We start from the raw sequence: 23688 nt of genomic DNA, 5'->3' as shown, positions 1-23688 counted from the left end.
CCTCATCTTATCTTTCACTTAATGATTCTTATCAGTGATAACTGTATTTATCAGTTTCCTGCATTCAAATCTTGAGTGCTCTATTTTCCTTTTCTCTAAGTTTCATATTCAAATTGTCACAGATTTATAAAGATTTCTTTTTTAACAGGTAATAGCCTGAGGTCTTTGTCTACTCTTCTTCCCCAATCTGTTCTTAGTATTCTGCTAGGTTAATCTTTCTTATTTAGTCTATCTAGAATTCTTAAGTGACTCTATATTGCCTATCCATTAAATTTCATATCTACTTAATTGATATTCAAGACTCATTCTGACATGATTATCTTTACCAGGTTTTTTTTTTCTTTTTACATTATTTTCTTTTATGTATGTTATGCTAGAGCTACACTGTACAGAGAATTCCTATTCTGTGAATATGCTCTGTAGGTGCATTTGTTCTTATACTTCCCTCTATTTAGAATACTCTCAGGAACTGCTTACTTTTTCCCAGTCCATTTTAACTCAGATGCCATTTTTTAATGTAAAATATTTTCTAATCATTCCTTTCATGTATCCAGTAAGTCAGAAGTCAGTAAGAGAAGTAAGAGAAGGGGTGGGGGTGGGGGGAACTAATCTTTATTAAGTGCTTTCTTTGTGCTGAGTGACTGTGTAATCTAATCTAATCTCCATTTACTTAAAGGTGCTATTATTCCCACTTTACAGTTGAGGAAACCTGAAGACAATGTTTTAAGTCACCTTTCTAAGTTCACATAACTGTTTTGTGTCTGAAACTGTTTCAGTATCAGTTTTCTAACTTGAACTTCTTAGAATTCTTTAAAAAAAAAAAAAGCCTATTTCTTATCCTTCTACTAAATTGTAACCTTAATATTAACCTCTTTGATGAACTGTTCACCAGTTATAGTGTTGGTTAGAGGACCTTCAGGTCTTAAAATGTATTTTATCCTTGTACAGCCTAAGTTTTTAGACAGTTACCACCTGCTTTGCTCCTAAGGACCTACCTTGGACCATTTTTCATCTATCCTGCTATAGAATTCTATATATATATATCTTGAGAGCATAGATTGTCTCATTTTACTATTTATATCCTTATTGCTTGAAACATAGTAAATGTTTAATAAAGGCTTATTCATTCATTTATTCATGAGAGCTAATGTGACGTATCCAAACATTTATCCTTTAGTAGCTTATACGTGGTTTATTACATAGACATTTAATATGCTATCAAAAATAGCTTATGTTTCATGTTTAAATCAGGCTGGGGTTTGTTTTTTGGGGAGTAGAGGTCTCTGAGGCATCTCTTTTTTTTTCTTTGATTCTATTCAGTAAATCAAGAATTTGCTTGTATATCAAGCTACTGCTATGCATATAGTACAAACACAAGATAGCTTTAAAATATGGTTTGTGCTTTCTTTTTTTCAGTTACAGCATTCATTTTTGTTAAATTTTGAGCCTCAAATTTTTCTCCCTTCCTCTTTTTCTGTTCCTCTCTCTTCCTTCTTCTTCCCCAAGACAGCAAGCAATCTGATAAGTTAAATATGTACCGTTAGTTTAAATATATTTCCATATCATGTTGTGAAAGAAAAATCAGAATAAAAAGGAAATATCACAAAAAAAGAAAGCGAACCAAAAAAAAAGAAAGAAAGAAAGAAAGAAAGAAAGAAAGAAAGAAAGGGGAAAAAAAGTGAAAATAGTGTGCTTTGATTCACATTCAGTCCCTATAGTACTTTTTCTGGGTGTAGATGGCATTTTCTATCCCAAATCTATTGGAATTGTCCTGGATCATTGTATTGCTGCGAAGAGCAAAGATTATCATTCAGTCTTGCTGTTACTGTATACAGTATTATCCTAGTTCTGCTCACTTAACTAACATTAGTTCATGTCAGTCTTGCCAGGCTTTTTGAAATCTGCCTGCTCATCATTTCTTATAGAACAGTAATATTCCATTCCATTATTAACTTACTCATTTCATTATTACACATAACTTATTCAGCCACTCCTCATACATATACATACATACACAAAAAAACTGTTAAAACATTTTTGTACAAGTTGGTCCTTTTTTTTTTTTTTTTTTTTTTTTAATTTTATGAGCTTTTTGGGATACATACCCAGTTAGAGTCACTGCTGAATCAAAGAGTATATTAGTTTTGTAGCCCTTTGGGCACAGTTCCAAATTACTCTCCAGAATGGTTGGATCATTTCACAACTTCACCAACAATGCATTTTTTTAGGGACCTCTTTTATTCAACATATATAATCACAGGACTATAGAATCTTAGAATTAGAGTGAATTTCAAAGATTATCTTTTCTCACCTCTACTCCAGTCTTGAATCCTCTCTACAGAATTCATAATAAACAGTAATCATATATTTCTTTTTGAAGACTTCCAAATACTGAGAATTGTCTTATGAGACTGCTTATTTAATTTTGGGACATAATGGTTAGGGAACTTTTCTTTAGTATTAGGCTGAAATTTTTCTTTTGGAAGGAGAAACTTAGAAATTTATGTAAAACTTTTTATTTCATTGTAACAATTAGGGAAAACTGATGTTTTTGAGCAAATTAAAGAAGCCATTTATCAGGTTTTAAAATTAAAAAAAAATTATTTTTTAGTCAGTGATTTGGAAGTAAAGCTTAACTTATTTTTATTTTGTTAGTGTGGTAGTGTCAGTTTTGAGCAGTGGTCTCAAAGTATAGACAGTGGCATCACTCAGAAGGGTTTGTGGTCAACCAGTCAAAGTGTGGAAGATTAGTTTTATTTCACACTCCCTTCCATAAGCCAATTGTGGGACATATTTAAAACAAAATTATACTTACTCTACTCATGATCATTCAGCACTTCAGACTCTCTTCTTTCTTGGCTTTTCAGGATCTACTTTCCCTCTTTGTACATCAGTTGCAGTAAGAGTACCTTATAGTACAGATGCCATTGGAAAAATTCTACCTACATTTTGTCCCCTCTCCTTGCTTCTACTCCTAGTTTGTAATTTCCTCAGGCTTTGTGTTTTAAGGTAGTGATTTTTTTTTGACTACACCAAAATATATTTTTTTCATAATTATAACTTTTTATTGACAGAACCCATGCCTGGGTAATTTTTTAGAACATTATCCCTTGCACTCACTTCTTTTCTGACTTTTCCCCTCCCTTCCTCCACCTCCTCCCCCAGATGGCAAGCAGTCCTACACATGTTAAATATGGCACAGTATATCCCAGATACAATATATGTGTGCAGAATTGAACAGTTCTCTTGTTGCACAGGAAGAATTGGATTCAGAAGGTAAAAATAACCCGCGAAGAAAAACAAAAATGCAAACAAACAGTTTACACTCATTTCTCAGTGTTCTTTCTTTGGGTGTAGCTGCTTCTGTCCATATTGATCAATTGAAATTGAGTTAAATCTTCTCTTTGTCGAAGGCATCCACTTCCCAGAATACATCTTCATACAGTATCATTGTTGAAGTATATAATGATCTCCTGGTTCTGCTCATTTCATTCAGCATCAGTTCATGTAAGTCTCTCCAAGCCTCTCTGTATTCATCCTGCTGGTCATTTCTTACAGAACAATAACATTCCATAACATTCATATACCACAATTTACCCAACCATTCTCCAATTGATGGGCATCCATTCATTTTCCAGTTTCTAGCCACTATAAACAGGGCCGCCAGGAACATTTTGGCACATATAGGTTCCTTTCCCTTCTTTAGTATCTCTTTGGGGTATAAACCCAGTAGTAGCACTGCTGGATCAAAGGGTTGAGGATAGTTCCAAATTCCTCTCCACAATGGCTGGATGTATTCACAGTTCCACCAACAATGTATCAGTGTCCCAGTTTTCCCATATCCCCTCCAACATTCCGCATTATCTTTCCCTGTCATTCTAGCCAATCTGACAGGTGTGTAGTGGTATGTCAGAGTTGTCTTAATTTGCATTTCTCTGATTTAGGTAGTAATTCTTAAGAAAAAGTAAGAAAATAAAACAAAAATTCCACCTTCTTCCCTCTTTTTTATTTTGTATATGGCAGAATGAGTCTATACCCACAAAATTTGGGGGATCTATAGTCTTTCTACTCACATAGCCACCATGCTAGGTTAAGCTCTTATCACGTCAGCCTGAATTACATACTATGTTCTTATGTACTATGTTTGTAATTGCTTCTGTTGTCTCATCTGTATTCCTACTCCAATCCTTTGCACAGCTGCCAAAAAAATTTTCCTAAAGTATAACTCTGACCTGTCACTTTCTTACAGTTCACCTTCCCTGTACTGCAATAGCTCCTTCTTTAATCTAGGATCATATAAATGTTGACATTTGCCCTTTACAATCTGATCCTCATCTTCCTTTCCATTTAATGCTTTTTTCTCCTTCCCATATTCTATGATCAAATCAGTCTTCGAAGCTAGGTGAACCAGCAGATGAGAATCATAACCTGAATTCAAAAAGCCTCAGAAAAAAGCTGTGTGACCCTAGGCAAATAACTTAACCTCTATCAATCTCTATTTCCTCCACTGTAAAATTGTAATAATATAATACCTAGTGCCTAGGGTTGTTTTGAAGATTGAATGAAATAATATTTGTAAAATGCCTTAGAATGCTTTGATGATAATGACATCAAATTGGCCTTGCTGTTTCTCACACACAGACAAAAATACAGTTAAAATATACAAAAATGAATAGGAAAGTAAAGGATGATATCTTCCATTAAGTAGATCATATGAAGGAGAAATTATTATCTAAAATTTTTTTGCTGAGTTGAACTGAGAACCAATTCACTTTTTCTTGTTTTTGTGTTGTGTGGTAAAGAGAAGACTAATGTTATATGTTCATTGACGTGATCTGTATTTGGTGGTTGTATTATGTATCTTTTAAAAAGTATCTCAAATTTTTTTTTTTGCTATTTTGCTAGCTGTGTTACTAACAAACAGCAATTATAAGTATGCTTATCCTGTATACACAAGAATTTAGATTACACTTTAATCTCCAGGAACCTTAAAATTTGTGCAGTTGATATTGAGGGACTGGTTACATTAAAGATTTAGAGTTTAAATAGATTAGTTTAAGTAATCACTACAGTTAGAGAGCTTTCCTTGAAGACATGTAAAGTCAACATTCCATAAACTGAACATATCTTGCAAAGTGTATACTGGGACTGGTTACATTAAAGATTTAGAGTTTAAATAGATTAGTTTAAGTGAATCACTACAGTTAGAGAGCTTTCCTTGAAGACATGTAAAGTCAACATTCCATAAACTGAACATATCTTGCAAGTGTATGCTGATTTATTTTGTAATTACTTGTAAAAAGTTAGCCATGAAATGATGAAATTTTTTTGTAATGTATGGTACCTCATGAAGACTTTTCTTCTAATGTATTGAATGACTATGACATGTACCTGTGGTGATAATTTACATACAAATGATGAATTCTTGTGTTTTACCTGAAAAATAACAAACAAAAACATTCAGCTTGGTTGCTTGAAATTATGCAAATTTTGAAAAAAAAATAGAAAAAAATTGTAGACTATTTTCAAACATTTATTTTCTATTCTTTAGAATCCAAAGCTTTATGTGTCACAGTGATTTTCTTAACATTGTTTTTCAAATCAGAGATTTCATTATCAGTTGAAATATGTCACAAGATCAGGGAAGTACATTCATTATAAAATTATTGAATAAATAAATTCTCTAGTTTGAAGAGCCAAACTTTTATGTGGGGTCAGGCAGTTGAAGACATTTACAAAGAATTGGTTGTTTGTTATTGCTGTATGAGTTGCAAGAATGGAAAAAAAAAGAAATTCTTTCTTCAATACTTCCTTCCAGGCTGAGTCATCACTAGAGAGTGGGAAGGGCAGCAGCAGCAAAAGAGAATCCAAACCCCAAAGCTGATATCTCAAAGTATCTTTTCTTGAAGTTGAGGGCTCAGAGGGGAGCCATCATGAGCGATGTTACCATTGTGAAAGAAGGTTGGGTTCAGAAGAGGGGTAAGTGCTAAACAAAACTGAAAATACGAATAAGAGTAAAAATTAAATTGTTGGTAATAATTAGGGATCTGTTGGGAATTGCTTGAAAAGAAAAATGTAATATCTGGCATTTTATCTCACCCAGTTGCCAAAGTGAAACTTGTGATCTTGTAGTACACTATGTTTTCTAATTGGAAAAAATACTGCTATACATTGACAATTTAAGTGTTAGCTTATATTTGAAAACATAATTTATGATTTGGCTTACAAATCAGACTTGACTTTTTGACTTTAAGTTGTACCTTATATATGTATTTTGAAGAAACTTAAATGTTTTGTGCTTTTCCAATGTGGCCCAAAGTGCTCCATTCTGAATAAGTGACTCAGAATGACTCTTAACAGATTTTAAAAACACACACATAGACACACATGTATTTATAATTGTTCATAGTTTCTAATGTAGTGCTTGGGATGCTCTATTTAAAAAAAAAATTAATGGGCTTTTTTAATTTTGGGGAGGTAGGTGGGTGGAAGATAATCAGTATATATATATAGATAGATAGATATAGATATAGATATATATCAGTAGAAACATGCTGTGGATGATTGAGGCAAGTCATAGATGATAACAGATTTTTAAAAACTGATATTTTTATTTTTGTTATTCTATTTAAAATATTTCTAGAATTAAAATAACTTAGTTTAAATCAAATAATTTAAATGTCATTTTATTGGCATAAACATGAAATAGAAAAATGACAAAAAAATTTAACTTATCTGTAGTCTCCATAAAATCACCTGAGTATGGAGTAAATGTGTTATTATAGAAATCTATTGATTTTAGAATAGTGGCTATGCAATTACAATTTATTCACATAGCAAGATTGAGTGGGATAGAACTATTCCATTCTCAGGATTTCAGTGTTTCAATGTAGCTATCTTCTGTGTCAAAATTTATTGGTAGGTATAGATCAGTTAAGTAGAATCAATTGATAACAGTGAATGAATGTGACATTTTTCTATTGAGAAGAGAGAGCTGTATTTCATAATCTATTTTTCAGAAACAATTTTGTCATTTAAAAAAAATCCAAGTTTCCTTGCCTTTTATCTTCTGTTTTCTGAAACAGTAATAAAGAAATATACACAGTTAGTTATTGAAGCATATTTATATAATTTTTAGTATTATAAACAGTTTAAAATATACTTTCAAAATTTGGAATTGTATGCAGAAAATACATTCTCTTCTTTAGAAAATATTTTTCTCCTCCTAAATTTTGCTTGTGTTTTCTCTATATCCATGACAAGTTTTTTGATCTGTTAAATGAAACTTTACAGTGGTAATATTTTACCTTGTTGTTGACTATTGCGATTGAACTACTGAAGAAAAATGTGCAAATTTGGCTTTCCAATTAAGAAATCATTGTTTGGTATCTTTTGGACGTTATTGATTATATTAGCTAAGATATGGAATTTGTTATTTAGAGATAGTCAACTTCATAAAACAGATAGTTTCTTTCTGGGTTTTGAATACACCTTGATTCAGTAGCCCAAATTCAGCCCCAAACAAGCATGATATACATTTAGCTTAAAAGATGGGTGTTAATTTTATCCCCTAATATCAGCATCATAACAGGTTTCTATATTATATGGTCTCTGGACTTAATCTAATTTTTTTGTGTTTCTGATATAAATATGAAGCCAATGAATTATATATTCATTCCATATCAGTTAATCTTGAAAGACTAATTTTTTTTTAAGGAAATAGATTCCTGATTCTCGTTGCTAATGATAGATAAAATCCCTCTACATGAAAGAATTAGGATTATATTTAATAGCAATTTAGTAGCAACAAATATCTAGTTAAGTAGTTATTATAGGTTTTCTTCATCCTAAGTACTTAATCACTAGATTAATGTTACTATAGTTCCTACCTCAGTACTAGCTTGTGCTTCACTTCAGGAGGCTGATCAGTAAAGGTATAAAGTGCACATTAAATGTATGTAGGCCTCAGTGTATGCGTTTGCTGATAGTGATCAGTGTATTTCTGAAGTGAATGCTATGCATTTTGTTTTTTAGATCTAATTTCAAAGCAAATAATGCTGATATTTACTCATCTAAGAAATGTTTGTAATGTTTAGAACTCAGTATAGTAACAATGTGAGTAATTTAGTGGGTATAAGAAAAGTTGCAAATCATAGAGAAATATAAATTGACATTGTGAATACAGGGTTTTGCTGTTTTGTTTTTTAAACTGCTTTTTGGTGGTTATACATTTAGGTATTATTCACTTACATAGAACTGGTCAAAATTTCTATTAGAAATTAATATATTATTCAAATTTTTTTCTGATCTTTTTTTTTGTAACTTACTTTGTACAATTAAGACTTAATTTTGGTAGGTAATTTGTGTTTTGCTCTAGGGCATCAAATTTAGAAGAGTCTGACAGCACTTGTAGTTCTTTAACAGCTAGAAACAACAGAACTTTCTACCTAGTTAGCAAGAATAATTAATTAAAATGGGAATTTACTAGATGATAGGCTGCAATGAACTGCTCTTCCTATTTGCACCTTCCTTTTATCTTCCTTCCCCCTCTTCCCCCCCAGTCCTCTCAGTTCCGTTCCCTCCATGTCCTCCTTCCCCTCATTAATTGAGGATATGACATTTTCCTTGGGAATGATTTTTGATACTTTTTTCAGTCACAAAATTTCTTAGATATCGCTCTTTTGCATAATTACAAGATTTTTATTGCCAAGAATTTTTTAATGGGGTGAGGAAATTGCAAACATGTGTTTACTTCTTAGAACCATTATAATATTTAATGAATTGAATTGAATCTTAATGCTTTGTTCTTTTTTTGTAACCTTCAAGTGTTTCCATATGATAGGGATTTCTTTCCACAAATAAGTGATTTGAATTTAATCGTACCTTGCAATATAGTTGTGCCTTTAGTATCAATGATATTCAAGAACATTGTTCTCTGAAAATATCTGTCTCTCAAGTACTAATATGATTCATTTAAATGTTGTCTTTATGGAGATCTGTGGACCAAACTAGTTAACAGTGGCATCAAAATAATATTGAGAATTAAGGATCTCTAAATAATCTTGCTGAATAAACTGATCCATCTTATTGTATAAATTAAGATATGGGTAAATACTAAACTTTGAAAGTTTTAGTATTTGATCAAAGTTTTTACTTTTAATTGTGGCCTAATGAAATTTTAGAAATATATAGAACACAACTGAGATTATTTTGGACTTTGTGTAGAGATGTATGCCTTTTGTTTATATTTTATTCAAATCATGACTTCAGAATTAAGTTACTTAAGTGATTGAGGAGAATGAAAATGATAGCACCATTTCCTGTTTACTACACAGCAGCAAACTTTTCCCATAAAGAGTAGTTCAGTTTCATTGTAGAAATGACTGTATGATCACATGGTGTGTTAGAAAAATTCACTTTGATTTTTGGGATTATAAATGGATCATAGATATGTGAAAATGCAGTATTATTGTCTAATCACATTGAAAGCCTGAAATTTTGCTAATGTTTTGCTGCCCCAATATTGCCAGATTTTACATTCTAACTTTTAAGAACTCAGCATATTCTTGAGAACACAAGATAGTGTGATCTTTGTTTCTTTGGTAGTCTTTCTATTTGGTGTTCGTTAGTTTAGGACACATTGAGCGTCTCCATATGATAGTGTGAAGAATAGGAAGATGGGAAATCTACATTCATATCTAAATATCATAACTTTTTGGGACTCTTAAAAGTAAAGTTTCTAGAGTTTTTCTAACATTTCCTTGATTTATAAAATATGGATATTACTATTAGTTATGCATTTCACAAAGTTGTTTTAAAGATCAGTTAAGAAGATACAAAAATTATCCTGGGGAAAAAAATGAAGGGCCTTTACAGAATTTGGAACTAAAAAGGATCCTTGAAATCTAGTGCAGTAACCTCATTTTACAAATATGGAAACTGAGACTCATGGAGGTGAAATGATTTAACCACATTTGATCATGTAGTAAATAGCAGGGTATGAATTTCAACCAAATTCAGGTTTCTGTTCATTATACCACACTTTGCTTATGTAGAAATTGTTACTATTTTCTTGTAACTACAAGCTATTCTTGTTCATTCTTGTTCATCTTCTTTTCTCTCTAAACTCATTTCTCCAGCAATCTACCATCATAGCTTCAATATATTTTTATGTGGCTAGTAGTTATATCTCCAGCTCTGATGCTTCTTTGTCTTGAAAAACATGGATTTAAAATCTAACACTTATGTAACCTTAGACAAGTAAATTCATCTTTATACTTCATTTCCTAAAAAATTAGATTGATGATCTCTTGTTTTCTTCTAACTCTACTTTTCTGTGATTCTTTTAGCTCTAGATCTTCATTTATAACTGAGTAGATTAGAAAAGCATTTGTTAAGCTCCTAGTATGTATGCCAAGCACTTGGTTAAGTGCTGGAGATAAATATAGAAAATCTAGACATTGCATCCTTTCAAGAAGCTCACATTCTAATTGAGGGAGATAAATATAGGAAGATTGATAATAATAATTAGGAATTCTAGTACTTATAGGTTTGCAGAGTCATTTACAACTGTTACCTCATTCTATCCTTACAATAACCCTGATAGGTTACTGCTATCATTATACCCATTTTACAGATGCAGAAACTGTAGCAGAAAGCAGTTAAGTGACTTGCCCATAATCATATAGCTAATTAAGTGTCTGAGGCTGGATTTGAACTTGGGTCTTAATGAGTACAGTTCCAGCATTCTATCCATTGTGCTACATAGTTGTCTAGGAAGATGTTTAGATCATGGAAGATGGAAAGCCATTTCCAATAGTATGTCTTGTAAGCTTTAAGCTCAGTGTCCAAGATAAGATATCTTTTTCTTACCTAATTCTGATTTCTTTCATTCAATTAGTGGTGTTAGCATTGTCTAGTGATTGGAGCTTTGGTATTATTTTTTGATTTTTTTTCTTCTTCCACTTCAAATCTAATCTCGCCAATCAGCAAACATTTTTAAAGTGCATATTATGTACAGCGTTGTTGTGTTAAACCCCAGCAATACAAAGAAAGGCAAAAGCAGTTTCTGTTCTCAACATAGGAAAAAACCCCAAATAGGTCCATATAAGACATATGGAATAGATGGAAGGTCACTATCTAATCTTTACCAGTTCATGCTTCAAACCACTTCTGAATTAAACTTTTCATTATTAGAGATGTTTTTGCAAAAGCTGAATGACCACTTGTTTGAAATGTAATAGATAGACTTCATATTTTAGGTAGGAAGTTTGGATTAGATGGTTTCTCAGATCCCTTCAATCTCTGAGCTTCTGTAATTCCTTTGGAATGTATCAGATCATATGATTTCAGAAATCAAAATCTTGGAGTGCTTCCCTGTTATCTACAAATAAAGTACAAGAATTATGAAGGCAGAGCCTTCAAAGTCCCTTCACAGCGTCCACAAAGAGTATCTCTTTCTTTCTAATCATACCACAGTGTTAATCCACTATGAATTTTGTGCTTCAGCAAAGTTGCTTTCCTTCTTATACATCCCTTCCTTTCTCTTTTGGAATCCCTCAGTAATGCCTGGATTATTCTTTGCTCCATGTGTCTGAAGTTGTGCCTAAATCAAATGTTTTAGAGAAGCTTTTTATTAACTTCAGACAGAATTTCTTTTTCTATTTCAGACTTTTCATGATACTTTGTAATACTCATGTTTTGTTTTGCATTTTAGTTATTTATATATGATTTGTATTACTCCTATTAGATTTGAAGTTCTGTTAGTGCTGAAACTATCTCACTTTGTATCTAACTTAGTGCCTAGTATATAGTAATTATTTAATATGTTGGTTGAATTGAGAGTTCTGAATTGAATTGAGCAAAGAAAGAACTGGTTTTGTGCTCTATTTTATGAGAATTAAGCTTTTTTTCTTCTGGGAAAAAGGAAGTTAGAGAAATTACTTAAAGAGTTAATATTTAAATGCCACTTCATAACTTTATTGTGAACTTTGTATATACAAATATATATACATAAGTATGTATCATGTATGTATTTGTGTGTATAGAAATAGAGAAGAGAATTTTATGTGAAACCATGAATTTCTTTTGTGAAGGCTTGCTTATTATAAAAAGAATATAATAAATGCAATGCACTATTTTCAGTTTTCCTGTTTGTCTGAATTTCTTCTTCTGAACTCCTTTTCTGAACATTTAAAAATGCTTGAATGACTCTTTTTTCTTTTTAATTCTTTTTTTTTTGTTGTTGTTGTTATTGGCAACACTATTGCCTACTTCCTTTCCCTCCTCAAATATCCCCTCAATGAATAAAATAAAAGCACAATCCTACTAATAAATAAGTGTAGTTATGCAGAATTGTTCCAACATATTTGTCATGCTTAAAAATATATGTCTTAATTCTATATCTTGAGTGCATCACCCTAGTCTCAGGAGTTGGGTATTATTCTTCATTAGTGATCTTACAGAATTATTGTTGGTCACTGTAGTTATTAAAATTCATAAGTCTTTCAAAGTTGTTTCTTTATTATATTGTTGTTGCTATTGTTTTTGCTGACATGATTCTGTCATGAGTTAATATGTTTTCCTAGGTTCGTGAAACCATTTCTTTCATCATTTCTTATGAAATAATAATACTTCATTTTATTCATATTCTGTAATTTATTCAGGCTTTCCTCAGTTGAAAGTTTATTCCTTCCTTCCTTCTCCCTTCCTTCTTTACTGTTCTTCAGGTTTCATTAGGAATTTATTCAGTTTCCTTTGTCTTATAATAATTATTTGGAGAAGTCCTTACTAAATATTTATTGAATTGATTTCTTATGTGCAAAGTATTTCTTCATAACTTCAAAAAAATTTATGGTTTTTCTAGAAAGCTTTATTTAGAAAAATGAATTTATTTCTAATTTCAGTTTGAATTGAACTAATTTATTACAACTATAATTGAGAAAAAGGTGAGAAGTCAAATAAATAGTCAGTTTTAAAATATTATTTTTAAAATTTGATTTTTGTTTTTTATCAACAGAATAGCATTTAAAAATTAATAAATCTTGACACTTAATGAGATTTGTTCTGTAGGATCATTTTTTAAAAACATTTCAGAAATATGATGACACCTTAATATTGATTTTTCTCAGTTATACTGTATGTTTTATTAACCTTGTTGTGTAATGTTTCACAGGTGGATTGTTTGGTTAATAAAATTCTATTAGAGTCTATATAAGTTAACAAGAGGCTCCTATGGCAGAAAAGATGACTAGGTATACTGTCATCACAGAAAGAGGAAGCCAAACATCAAAGATCTTTTCACAGTTGTTGGGCTGTGTGGAATAATGTATAATTCTTTGATCTTTGGGTTTCCCTCCATGCTGTATTTGGAAGCCCTGTAGTGCTCTCTCTTCCTCAGTTACTTAGCTCAACTGGCCAAGGTCTAAATTGCTATAAGGAGCAGCGAGAAGAGAGTACTCATGTTTTATGTGCTATAAATAGTTAAAAACTTAGTAAATTTATGACATGGAGAATGGACAGCTGCTGTATGGTAAGCTGAAGGAAAGTAATTAATATAGAGAGGAATGCTTTGAAGATAGAATGAAGTATAGCTTCAAATTACATGGCGAAGCAGTGGAATGATGAGCTATAATAGTAGAAAACAAGACAGTGATTTTTCTGAAAGAATAGTAATGAATGGAGTAGTTGTGTTTTTTTTTTTTTTAAACAAACTGTTGAGTTAGATAAAAAGTCTTAGCGATCGTTGAAAACAGTGGAGATTCTGCAAATAGCACTTATGGCTGCAGCTGAAGTTTCCATTTTGGAAACATAGTAAGGACTATTGCAAAAACTTAAAAGTCTTTTGACTGAATCTTGATGTATAATCAATCAATAAACAGTTATTAAGTATTAAAAAATTACCCATCTGCTATGGGCCAGGAAATGTGCTAAATGCTAGGGATACAAAAGGAGATAAAAGACAATTCCTTTCCTCAAGGAGATCATCTAATAGAAGAGACTTCATGTAAAGATACTGTATACAAAGCAAGCAACATACAGGGTAAACTGGAAATAAATAACAGGGAAGGCACTGAAATTAAGAGGGGTTGGGAAAGGCTTCCTGTAGATGATCGTTTTTAGTTGATACTTAAAAGAGGCCAGGGAAGTCAGTAGGTGGAGTAGAGGAGCAAAAAATGTTTCAGGCAGTGGGGATAGCCAGAGAGAATGCTCAGAGCCTAGAGATGTAATGTTTTGTAAACGGAACAACCAGGAATCCTCTATTATTGGATTGAAGAGTATGTGTTAGGGAGTAAGGTATAAGAAGACTGGAAATGTAGGAAGGGGATAAATCATGAAGTATTTGAATGTCAAACAGTATTTTATATTTGATCCTGAAGGAAATAGAAAGCCACTTTTTAAGTAGGAGCAAGGGGAGATTATATGATCAAATTCATTCTTTAAGAAAATCACTTTTGATAGCTGAATAGAGAATTAATTGAAATGGAGAGAGATTTGAGGGTGGCAGACAGAAACTCTCCCCCTCCTGTCATCCTTCCCAGTTTAAGTAATTCAGGTATGAATTGAGGGCTTATACTAAAGTAGTGGCAGTATCAGAGAAGAGAAAGGGGTATTACTGGATGTGAGTTCATGAGACATATTGAAGAGTTGAGAGTGATCCACTCTTAGGTTATGAGCTTGAGGGACTGAGAGTTAGGGAACATCTGGGCCATGGACCATATAAAGTCCATGAAATCATTGTTAAGGCAACTGTAGGAAATGATGAGCTGAAAGTTAGGCACAACAACCTCCCACTGCTTGAGTTCTATAAGTTGATAGTTTTATAGGGCCCACGGAAGATGTTATAAATATCCAAATGGCCCTTGGCATAAAAAAAATTCCTCACCCCTGCTTTATAGTAGTAGGTTCTGTAGTGGGGAGAACTCAGGAGGAAAGATAACAAATTCTCTTTGTGGCCTGGTTATATATATATATATATATATATATATTTATCATGACAATTATTATAAGTCATATGTATATAGAATCAAAGCATTTAAATCTAGTAGAAGAAACCTCAGAGATCTTCATTTTATAGATGATGCCCCATTTGTTAGTATCCCAAGTTTAAAATTATACAAAGTGGCTCTTCTTTTCACCTTACCCTTTCTTTAGACTTTTCCATATGTCTTAATGGTACTGTTATGCTTCTAGTCACATGAATTTGCATCTTTAGTGATATCCTTGACCCTACTTTTTCCCTCAACTTCTAGTCATACCAAATGTTGTCATAATTTTTCTCTGTCTTTTCTCTACACTCTTTCTATATTTTTTATAATAGCCTTTTATTTTTCAAAATATATGCAAAAATTTCAACATTCACCCTTGCAAAATCTTGTGTTCCATGTTTTTCTCCCTCCCTCCCCACCTTCTCTTTCCCTAGACAGTAAGTAATCCAATATAGATTAAATATGTGTAGTTCTAAATATATTTCCACATTTATCATGCTGCAAAGAAAAATTAGATCAAAAAGGAAAAAAAAAATGAGAGGAAAAAAACAACCAAGCTAACAACACCAAGAAGATAGGTGAGAATACTGTGTTGTGGGAGGTGGCACCAAGATGGCAGAGTAAAGGCATGAAATTGCCTAACCTCTACCCCAAACCACTCCAAATTCCTTTAAAAATAATGACTAAAGAAATTTTAGAGCAGTAGAACATTTTCCAACTAGAAGGTCAGAAAAAAGGTACCCGGAACCAGGGTGGGAACCTAGCATGCATTCCCTGTGCAGACTGCACTAAAGCCAGCCCCCACTCAGACCCCAGTGTCAGTAAGGCAGGACCTCTGAATCAACAGTATTGTTGGAGGCTTCTGGACTACTTGGCCTGGGAACACCAAGGAGGACTCGGAAGGCCAGTGGAGAGGGCCGTGGCATCAGGATGGAAATCCAGCACACAATCCCAGTGCAGGCAGGTCGCTTCAGCACAACTTTGGTCAGCAACCTTGGTCCAAGTCAGCATACTAGATCTTGCAGTTACAATGGAATGGGGACACTCATAATAGGTCCAGGGCAGGAAAAAAGACTTGTGATCAAGTCCCCAGAAGGATCTCTGAAAACAGCTGCACAAAACCCCTGAAACTTGGAACAGTACATCCTTCACCCTGGAAATAGAGTCCTACTTTAGCAAAGAGTTAAAAACTGAGTAGTAGACCAGGAAAATGGACAGCCAACAAAAAAAGTTTCTGAACATTGAAAGTTATTATGATGACAAGGAAGATCAAAACAGACTTAGAAGATGATAACAGAGTCAAAGCTCCTACATCCAAAGTCTCCAAGAAAAATAAGAATTGGGCTCAGGCCAGGGAAGAACTCAAGAAGGATTTTGATAATCAAGTAAGAGAGGTAGAGGAAAAATTAGGAAAAGAAGTGAGCGTGATCCAAAAGGAAATTCAGAAAGGAAAAGAATACCTTAAAAGGCAAAATAGACCAATTGGAAAAAGAGGTAAAAGCACACTGAGGAAAATAATTCCTTAAAAAAATAGAATTGAGCAAATGGAAGCTAATGACTTTAGGAGAAATTAAGATACAATAAAGCAAAATCAAAAAAAGAAAGAAAGAAAGAAAAGGAAAAAAAGTTAAATATCTCATTGAAAAAACAACTGACTTAAAAAAAATTCCAGAAGAGAGGTAATTTAAAAATTATTGGTCTACCTGAAAGTCATGATCAATTGTCCTGATATTCTAGGACCAGTGGGTAAAACAGCAATTGAAAAAATCATTACCTCCTGAAAGAGATCCCAAGATGAAAACTCCCAAGAATAATGTAGCAAAATTCTGGAACTCCCAGGTCAAAGAGAAAATATTGCAAGCATCCAGAAAGAAACAATTTAAGTACAGTAGAGCCACAGTCACAATAACACAAAATTTAGCAGTTTTTACATTAAAGAACCAGTGTGTTTTGGGATATGACTGATATTTCCAGATAGCACTAGAGCTAGGATTATAACCAAGAATCACCTACACAACAAAACTGATCCTTCAGAGAAAACTGTGGTCATTTAACAAAACAGAAGATTTTCACCTTGGTGATGAAAAGACAGAGCTAAGTGAAAAACTTTCAAATACAGGTTCTCTGGAGAAGCATAAGGAGTTAATCAGTAACATGATATCATAAGGAACCCAATAAGTTTATCTGTTTACATTCCTATAGGAGAAGATGATTTCTTGTTACTCATTAAAACTTTTTCATTATTATGGCAGTTAAAAGGAGTATATATATAGATAGAGGGCACAGGTGTGAGTAAAAAATGAAAGGATAATATCTTTTTTTTTTTTTTAATGATGAAGCTAAGAGGTGAGAGAGGGAGAAAGGGAAAGGGGAGAAATGGAATGGTACAAATTATCTGCCATGAAAAAGAGGCAAGGAAAAGCTTTTACGGTAGAGGGGATGGGGGGGGGATAAGGGGGAGTAAATAAATCTTACCCTTATCAGAATTGGCTCAAAGAGGAAATAACTTACACACTTAATAGGGGTATAGAAATCTATCTTACCCTGCAGGTAAATAGAGGGGAATGAGACACAAGAAGGGGGAAAGGGTGATAAAAGAGAGGGCATATTGGGGGAGGGAATTGTTAATATTAAAACACTTATGGAGTGTAACAAGTGAAAGAGGGGAGAGAATAAATGAGGGTAAATACAGTTAGGAACAGTGAATTGTTAATACTAAAACACTTATAGAGTGTGACAGGTGAAAGGAGAAAGAGAGAGAATAAATGAGGGCAAATACAGTTAGCAATAGTAATTATAAAATGAATTTCAAAGCAGGTTTCTGTGATAAGTCCTCATTTCTTAAACATAGAGGGAACTGAGTCAAATGGATACAAGTCATGCTCCAATTGATAAATTATCAAAAGATGATCTATACTCAGAAGGCTATAAATTCATGCATATCCTTTGACCTAATACCACCCCTAGTTGGCATGAATACCAAAAGAATTTTGAGGGGGAGAAAAAAGGAAAATAACCTATATTTTTTTTCATAGCTTTTTATTTACAAGTTATATGTATGGGTAATTTTACAGCATTGACAATTGCCAAACCTTTAGTTCCAATTTTTCCCCTCATTCCCCTCATTCCCTCCCCTGGTGGCAGGATGACCAGTAGATATTAAATATATTAAAGTATAAATTAGATACACAATAAGTATACATGACCAAACCGAATAATCTATATTTTTAAAAAAATCCTATCAATTCTCTTCTTAGGGCAAAGAAATTGGAAATTGAGGGGATGCCAGTCAATAGGGGAATGACTTAATAAACTGTGGTGTGTGTTTATGATAGAATATTATTGTTCTATGTGAAATTATGAGCAAGATGGTCTCAAGAAAAAAAAAAGAAGCCTGGAAAGTCCTCCATGAACTCAAGCAAAGTGAAGTGTACTGTATACAAAATAATAGCATTGTTCTGGGATGACTAGCTATAAATAATTGCTATTCTCAGTAGTACAATCATTTGAGACCACTCTGATGATTTATGATGAAAAATTCTATCCATACCCAAAGAAGGAACTCATTGTGATTGTCTTTCTCTTTTCTCTTTTTTCTCTTTCTCCCCTCTCTTTTTTAAACTTAATTTTTCTTGAGGGTTTTTATTTTCATTAGGGTGGGAGATTCTGTTATGTTTTTTTTCACAATTTGACTTTTATGGAAATGTTTTGCATAACTTAACAAGTGGCTTCTTAATTGTGGGTGGTGATAAGGGAGAGCATCTAGAACTCAAAAATTTTAAAAGCAGACAAAAAATTGTTTTGATGTAACTGAGGAAAATATTAAATAAATAAATTAAAAAAAAATACTGTTGCAATCCACATTCAGTTCCCATATTTCTCTCTCTGTATGTAGAAGGCTCTCTCCATCACAAGTCTATTGGAATTGGCCTAAATCATCTATCATCTCATTGTTGAAAACATGCTGTTTTAAAAAATGATAATATTTAAATTTTTCCCACTTGTAAAAAGAATTTTAACATTAGTTTTTAAATTTTTGGACTATTTAAATAACCTTCCAATTGGTTTCCTTGCCTCATATTTTTCTCAGTCCTGGTACAGCCTCTACAGAGCTGGCAAAGTGATTTTACTTTTAAAGCCCAGTTCTGACCATATCACTCCTCTGTCCTACTAAATCAGTGACTCTATTATCTCCAAGATCAAATATAAAATCCTATGTCCTACTAAATCAGTGACTCTATTATCTCCAAGATCAAATATAAAATCCTGTTTGAAATTTAAAGTCCTTCACAACCTGGTCCCTTCCTACCTTTCCACTCTTCTTATATTCATTCTTTCCCATATACTCAGAAATTTTGTTAAACTAGTCCATATGCTCTTCTTCATACATGATACTCCATTTTTGTAGTGTATTTTTAATGGCCATCTAGTATTGTTGGAATGTTTGCTCTTTTCACATTTTGACTCCTACCTTCCCTAGCTTCTTTCAAAATTCAGCTTAGGCTCCATCTAGTATAGAAAATCTGTCTTGGTTAAGCTCCCTTCGCCTGTTGCTACTATTTTTCTCATTGGAATTACATTATAGCTCTTCTTTTTGTATCTGGTATGTACATTGTTTTGTGTATATTGCCTTCCTCATCAGAATGTTAACTCCTCAAGAACATGGGCTATATTTTTGCTTTTCTTTGCATTTGGCACATGTTGTTGTTCAGTCTTCCAGTAAGATTTGACTCTTCATGACCTTGTGAATTGTAGAATGCCATTACCATTCATAAGGTTTTCTTGCCAAATGTCTCTTACAGATTAAGACAAACAGATTAAGTGACTTGCTTAGTGTCACAAAGCTAGTAAATGCCCAAGATTGGACTTGAACTCAGATCCTAGACACTTACTAGAGCTTCCTCCATATATATCATCTCCCAAAGATTAACTCCTCCTTCTCGAGGCAGGGATTATGGGTTATCTCCCTGAGTGCTCTCTGGTCCTAAGAACTTCAAGGGAGGTGTGAATTCAGACTAAGCCAGCCCTGAATTCTCCCAAATGTGTGAACTCCATTGAGTACTTAGATACTTATGAGCTCTCTAAAGGTGTGAACACAAGCATTGTTCTATCAGTTCCACTTAGTACCTTGTTTTGAGTTCTGGCCCAAAATATCTCTTTCTAAGATCAAATCAATCACACTGAACCATGCCAAACCAGATAACTATTGTCTCTATCAACTCCAATGTCTTAACACTTTGTAAAGATTCCAACACTTACTGACCATTTGAATCTTGTCCTTTAACTTCCATATAAATACACTACAAGAGAGCCTCTCAGTATGCTATAGGACCTTCTTCACCTGATGTCACTAAACATTAAGAGAATATCATCAAATATGACATCAAATCATACTTCCATTTTATAATTTGTTGCTTGTTCTGTGTTCTACCTTGCTCATATATGTTTTCCCTTTGCACTTGGGATGTTTTTCCAATTTTAATTCTTTGGCAATATAGCCAATTAGCAAACATTTAGTAAGTGCTTACTATGTTCAAAGCACTATCCTAAGTATTGGACATACAAATACAAAAAGACAACCCCTCACCCCAGGGAGCTTTCTCGGGGGGGGGGGGAAGGGGAAATACATAAAAGGCAAATTGAGTGGGGGTTACTAGGGAAGTGGAGGTACTCAGCATGGTGAAGCATGATGAATTCCAAAGAAGTACAACGTGGCGGGAAATGAAGATATAGTTTGCTTGGGAAACTTCCTTAAATGGAGGTTCTGAAAGAACCCTCACTCTCCAAACAGAGGGAGGAACCCTAAGGCAGAGAATAACTTCTAAAATCTGAGTTTCAAAACTAAAGTGATTTCGAGAATGAAAAGATTTCCCTAACATGATGGAGAAATCCAGAGGAGTCTAGCTCAGGCTGAAGTGATCTTTCAGAAAGAAAAGGATATTGGAGCAAGATGCAGAATATCAGAGGAGTACATCCTTGTAGTAAATAAAGAATTCAACTATTGCATACACTACTAGAAAGATGTTGGTGTAATAAAGTGGCCATTTCTTTGAAGTAGAAATTTGGAGTCTTAAAGAAATTCCTAAAGACAATTCAATCTGCTCTTCTTCCCTGCTTCAATTCTGGACCCAAATCATTGTCCATACCCTGTCAACTCCTCTGAATATATTTTTAAAGGCTTAAAATAAAAATAAAAATAATCAAGGAGATTAATCATATAGAAATAGTAATATCAAATCCCTACTAATCACTGTCCAACTGAATATCATATTTTGGATAATAGGAATTCTTTATACATTTGGTTTTTCCTATATACACAGTTTGGTCATATTCTTTATATACTTGGTTTTTCCCACACACATAATATTGGTCATATTCTTTTGAGTGATTATGGCTCTGATCCAACTTTTGCAATGTTCTAAGGCAGTTATCACAATCTCATCTTTAAGCAATAACATGTGGACAGCCTCACTAATCCATACACAATCTCTTTTCAGTATGATTTCTGTTCTGGATCTCCTCTGTGGATGTGAAAAACATTTTCTTCTACTTAAAAAAAATCGATTTTATTGATACCTCTTGTTTTTACATATTCTAAATATTTGTTGTTACCCCCTCCTTATCCCAGAGAATCACAAAGATTATTTTTCAAAAAGGAAAAAGAAGAGAAAGCAGAGAAAAGAAAGTAAAAAAATCCCTAATTAATTTATAAAGACATCCCAGTCATTATATATAATGTTCTAAACCCATGAATCTCCTACTTCTTCAAAAGAATAAGGGAAGTGTTGTCTCGTATCTTTCAAACTAAGCTTTTTTCTTTTTTAATAACTTTGCAACCTTTGTTTTTGAATAGTTTATGATTGTTTCCATTTATATTGTTTTAATTATATGTATTGTTTTCTTGGTTCTGCTTATTTCATTTTGAATCAATTTATCAATTTGAACCAATCAATCAAATGAAGAAAGTCTTGCTCTTCTCTGCATTCATCACCTTTCTTCTAGCACATTAATATTCTTTTACATTCATGAACCATAAATTCATTAGCCATTTTCAAATTCCTAGCTGCCACAAAAAGTAATATTATAAATATTTTGTTGAATATTGAGTCTTTTTACAAGTAACCTTTTTGTGATAATATGTGTTCAACAGTGGGATATTTAGTTCAACGGGGATAGACATTTTAGCCATTTTATATACATAATTCTAAACAGGATTCCAGAATGACTGTACTATTTTACAATTCCATTAGCAATTCATTACTGTAGTGTACAAACACTATTGCTGTGCATGCATTTTGTTTTATTTTACACCTGATATTAATAATTACAAGGCCAAAGTTTTCATATCTTTCAGGGAATCTTGTCTGGTTTTGGCATAATTATGGGAAATGCTACTTTACCAAATCAAATATGTATTCATAATCAATAAAGAAGTACAGTAAGATTTTGAATTCCCTACATATTGTAGTCACCTATGTAATGATAAAGATGTGTTAAAAGTGTGGAATGAGAGACAGATTCCAGGATTATGCTATAAGAAAGTTGAAATTTGCCCTCTTCTCCACATGGGAGGATGAAGGGAGAGTAGTTCCGGACTATTCTCTTTCAAACCATAAAGCTAGATTTTCTGACTATCCATGACTCTGAGCTGAGTGAACAAGTACATTTTTATAGTCTCTTGAGTGCTGCCATCTTTTGAGCAAAAAAAGATCATATATAAGTATCTGTGCCAGTACCATGTCTTTTAAAGAATACAGAGAGAAGGGCCAGCTAGGTGGCTCAGTGGATAGAGCCTCAGCCCTGAAGTCAGGAGACCCTGAGTTCAAATATGGCCTGGGATACTTAACATTTCTTAACTGTGTGACTCTGGGCAAGACACTTAACCCCCAGTTAGGTCAGGAAAAAAAATACAGAGAGAAATGGCTCCTCGGCTCCTCTGACAAAACACTGTTTGGCTTCAACACCCCCAACTAGTCCTCTGTCTATGAGGATATGCTTCAGAGAGAGGGATTCCTTGGATGCTTCCAAATGAAGCCTCATTAATAAACTCAGTAAACTTATTAAAGAGCTCAGTAAATTGAAAAAGAATATATATTTTGTATATACACATGTACACACACAAATATACATAGACTTGGTGCCTAAGACACGAGAACATTGACATTTCTGGTGTGTATACTATAATTAATTCTGTGGGATTTCACAAAACAAAGTTTTAGATCCTTCAAAATGAATTAAAATCAAATGGAAAAATAAATAATTTTGTATTGACTTCTCTAAGAACCTATAAGGGGATGATCAACTCTCTGGTTGTTCAATTACCCATTCTATATAAATTAAAGTTTTAGAATTTGCGTTTCAATTCTGGCTTTGTTCTAAGGTGTTTTATCCAAGTGCTTAATCAAGCTAATCATTTTTCCATTTATGCTTTGTATCATCTCTAGAGCAGGATAAGGAAGATGGATCCACATTTGATCACATAGAAATAATACCAGAATTTTCCCACTATGAGATTATACAGTAAGCTTCTTTATTTGTCCAGAAAATTGTTATTAAAATCATTCTAAACATACCCAACTTTACATACATGTTTTAAATTGGTGCTGGTTACCAAAAAAAGTAAAACTTATAATTCTAATTAATAATGGCTTCTAAATCCATATCATTTTTTTTGGGAAGTACTACACCATAATTTAGCACA

General features: G+C 33.0%; 1 protein-coding gene across 1 annotated transcript in view; it reads left to right on the top strand.

Moving 5' to 3' along the window:
- Positions 1–23688, top strand: part of AKT3 (AKT serine/threonine kinase 3) — a 414439-nt gene that overhangs the window by 34424 nt on the left and 356327 nt on the right. The window contains exon 2 of the mRNA XM_031968694.1: positions 5819–5979. Coding sequence (XP_031824554.1) covers positions 5934–5979 — 46 coding nt within the window. The 5' untranslated portion in view covers positions 5819–5933. The remainder of the gene's footprint in view (positions 1–5818; positions 5980–23688) is intronic.

This window comes from Sarcophilus harrisii, chromosome 4, assembly GCF_902635505.1.
Source record: "Sarcophilus harrisii chromosome 4, mSarHar1.11, whole genome shotgun sequence".
Taxonomy (NCBI): domain Eukaryota; kingdom Metazoa; phylum Chordata; class Mammalia; order Dasyuromorphia; family Dasyuridae; genus Sarcophilus; species Sarcophilus harrisii.
This window is presented reverse-complemented; position numbering and strand designations above follow the sequence as displayed.